At 31.0% G+C, this 3,820-nt stretch overlaps 1 protein-coding gene across 5 annotated transcripts in view; it reads left to right on the forward strand.

Annotated features, from left to right (window-relative positions):
• LOC106473146 (hormone-sensitive lipase-like) overlaps window positions 1-3,820 on the forward strand; it is a 58,722-nt gene that overhangs the window by 19,438 nt on the left and 35,464 nt on the right. For all 5 annotated transcript variants that reach the window (XR_002613595.1, XM_022401635.1, XM_022401637.1 and 2 more), the window contains exon 5: window positions 2,415-2,559. Coding sequence is in view for 4 of the 5 variants with exons in the window: in XM_022401635.1 (XP_022257343.1) it covers window positions 2,415-2,559 (145 nt within the window). In the remaining variant the exon portion in view is untranslated. The remainder of the gene's footprint in view (window positions 1-2,414; window positions 2,560-3,820) is intronic.

Consider the following 3,820-nt stretch of genomic DNA (forward strand, 5'->3'; position numbering starts at 1 on the left):
CTAACAAACAACGTATGTGAAATAAAGTTAAATCATGTGGATGTATAGCATATTCCTACTGCATTGTAGTTCTAAAGTCGCAGATACTTCAAACCCAAAATATGTTTTGTACTTACCCTCATTATAACTTGTATCTTGGTGTTTGTGTTATTTCTGTAGGCCTGATTTTCATAGTTTACATGTATATCTGAACAAAGTAGTTAACATAGAAAACTCTATGTTAAAAGAGAATGACAAAAATACAATGTTACAGAATACAATTAGTAACCAGCCTTATGAAGAAATGGAAAGCTTTTGAATATATCTAAATAATATATATAAAGGTAAAAAAATAATTCAATAGCTTTAAAGCTGCAAAAATAAACTTGTAATGAAAGTCCAATATATATATATATTGAAACTTGTGAATTGAGGAGACAGATGGGACTAGAAACTGAAAGGAAGTTTGTAAGAAATTAAACCATTCATTCATTTATATTATTGGGATTTAAAGAGCACAACTTAACAATGATAATTTTTTCAATTTTTTTTCCTGTGTGTTCTCAGGTGCATATCTTAAGGTAGCAACTTTGTATGGTAGTCATGACCAGCTAAATCCACAGGTTTGTTATAATCCATTATTGACATTCTGTAAATTACTTATTATTAACTTTCACTATTTTTGCAATATGTACATTTCCACGAATGATAGTTCCAGTGAAATAAAAAGCCTTTATGAGTGATAAATGAAACCCAAACAGATATATATATACAAGCAAATATTACTTTTCTTTAGCAGGTCATCATTAGCAGCCAGGGTGGTGTGTGTTTCAAGTTCTGTGGTACACTGTTGTGGGTTTGGGAGGCCGCTGGTTTTGGGAGAGTTGGTCGATTTTATCATTTTCACAAAAACATTTTGAGAGGGGTACATAATGAAGTTGTGACTGTTCTCTGTTTGATATTGCTAAGAAATTGAAAGAAATTTTATACCTGCCAAGCCATTTTAGTAACTGTTCTCAATATGCTATACGCAGATAATTACTTGTAATCCGGAAACAGCAAACAATGAAGAGACGTAAGCTGTAGTCGTAACATTCCTAGACAAGTTCATTGCTTTCAATAAGTGGATTACCAACAGCGTCAGTTCAGTTGTACGGTATGATTACAAAGGCTTATAGTATAAAAAATGTTGCTTAGAAAAACAGAATGATGTCTAATAACTTCTCTTCTAAATTTATGTAATGGGAAATTAATGCATTTTCAATTTCATATTTCCACGAAAGTTAAAACCTGCGAAACAAGTTTCAGTGTAAAGCCACAAAAGATAATTCCTGAGATTTTAAGTAAACTACAGTATATACGTTCAACAAACATTTTATTAGTTTTTCCAACATAAAGGCATTTATTTATTTGTTATTTGTTATTTTAATCATTATTTATTTATTATTTTCTTGACTACTGTGCCAGGCTGCAGATAGTGGGGGGTGGGGGGGGGGGGGTGTTGCTGATGAATGTGCTCCACATTTTCAGCCATGCATATGTTATAAAAAGGACAGCCAATTTCATCATGTGGTTCAAAGAGCCCAATAGAAGTCCTTGTGGCAGTGGTTGCTGTTTACCAGATTCCTCCATTTTCTTCAGTTGTGCAAAATCAGAGACATTTTGTACCTAAACTTTAAAGATTTTTGATCTGGCTAATTAACCCGTGTCCTCTTAAGGTTCTTCTCAAGTTGGAAAACCCGATTCAGATTGGCTTTCTTTGATGCATGATATCATTAACTCTGTTCAAAAGTAGATAAATTGTTACCAGCAGCTAGTTTTTCCTGTAAGCATTGTCGTATTCGATGTAGTTGTGTTATTGGAGTTTCATAATTTCTCTCGTATAATTTTTCACACACAGAAAAGTTGAAGTAGACAGCTGTTGCACCATTATTTTCGATGTAGTTGTGTTATTGGAGTTTCATAATTTCTCTCGTATAATTTTTCACACACAGAAAAGTTGAAGCAGACAGCTGTTGCACCATTATTTTCGATGTAGTTGTGTTATTGGAGTTTCATAATTTCTCTCGTATAATTTTTCACACACAGAAAAGTTGAAGTAGACAGCTGTTGCACCATTAGGTTTAACCAAGGTTTGATAAAAAGCATTTGTATCAAACATCCATAAAAGATTTTTTTAAATTAGATTATTTCTGTGCTTATCTATTCTACTGGTGCATCAGCGGTGCGTTTAGGTGGGCTTCCGGTTCGACTGTATGTACCTTTTTATTTGTAGTTTTTTTTTAAAAAAAACATAAGAACATTCTAAAAGTGTGGATTCCAATCTAGTTTCTAGCCTTGGTTCCTGCTTGCTAGTATTCTGGTAATCTATTAAAAGCATTGAGTATTGTAGTTGTAAATGTAGTGCTAGTTTTTAAAAACATTGAACTTTTCAGATTTACTTACGGGACTGGGCTAAAGATCTTGATATTCCAATACTTTCTATTGACTACTCACTTGCACCAGCTGCTCCATTTCCACGGGCTATAGAAGAGGTATTACTTGTTTATGCTTGGGTTTTAAAGAACTCTAAGAGTCTGGGTAAGTTCATCATGGTATATTTATTCTTTTTTTTGTGTGCGGGTGATTTTTCTTGTAAATAGTTTTGTAACTGTACTATGCATAACACCATTAAGTAAGTGTAATAATATGTATCTTTAGGATATGTGTAAATTGTACATGGAATTTGCCACTTATCATTAAAAAAAACGTTTAGAAACTACACATTCTAGCTATTTAGTAAGTAAACTACATGTTCCACAGCATAAGTAAATTGTACATGGAATTTGCCACTTATCATTAAAAAAAACGTTTAGAAACTACACATTCTAGCTATTTAGTAAGTAAACTACATGTTCCACAGCATAAGTAAATTGTACTTTACAAGGCTTTTTCTCTGAGTATTAAACGAAACTTTATTTTGGAAACATTTTGGTTTTAAAGAAAAAAAGTAGAAGGAAATTTATGTATTTTCAAACAAATGTAACATAACACAAAAATAAAAAGAACATCTTAAAGAAATTATAAATAAATGTTCAGATCTGTAATTTGTTCCTAAATCTTTTCATTAGATTCCTTTGTTCATATTCTCAGGAACTCCATCTAGTCACTTCCCTACAAAACAATAGCACTTTATTTAATCAGTATTGATATAAATAACTCATAATAGCCTTTATTTAATGGTATTTAAATTTAGCCTATATCTGTTTCCAAGGCTAAGCTTCAGTAGTGATTGCTCGGATTACATACTGTGACATCACAAAAGGGTGGAAACGAGGGACTGTAATAATAAAATCTCAAACAGAGAATGGAAATCATTTAAGAAATAAGGCATGGCTAATGATAATTTCAAAGGGTGATGGAGTTTCTTATTAAATGTTAATCTGGGATGGGACAAAAATATTCTAAAAAAAATGAGTATGTTATTTACTGGCAAAAAAAAATGTGAGTTTGAACAGTTTGTTTACAAAGTTAAAGTTTGAACATTTGTACAATTAAGAGGAGTATAACATTGAAATAATTACACAATAAATAATTTATTAAAAATTAACACCAGCCCTAAAAAAGACTTTACATGGAATACTGAAACATGTAAAGTCTTTTTAGGGGTAGTCTTTTTTAAAATAAATTAATCTAATGTGCAATTATTTTAATGTTGTACTCCTTTTAATTGTATATATACGTTCAAGTGTCGTTTTAGTCTCATTTATTTGAAAATTTTGTTTTTTGCAATTCACATTAAGTTAAATATTACAAATGAACAAATTATTAATACTAAAATATTTTTGAATTATTCAGGTTC

Source organism: Limulus polyphemus, unplaced genomic scaffold, assembly GCF_000517525.1.
Source record: "Limulus polyphemus unplaced genomic scaffold, Limulus_polyphemus-2.1.2 Scaffold5927, whole genome shotgun sequence".
NCBI lineage: Eukaryota > Metazoa > Arthropoda > Merostomata > Xiphosura > Limulidae > Limulus > Limulus polyphemus.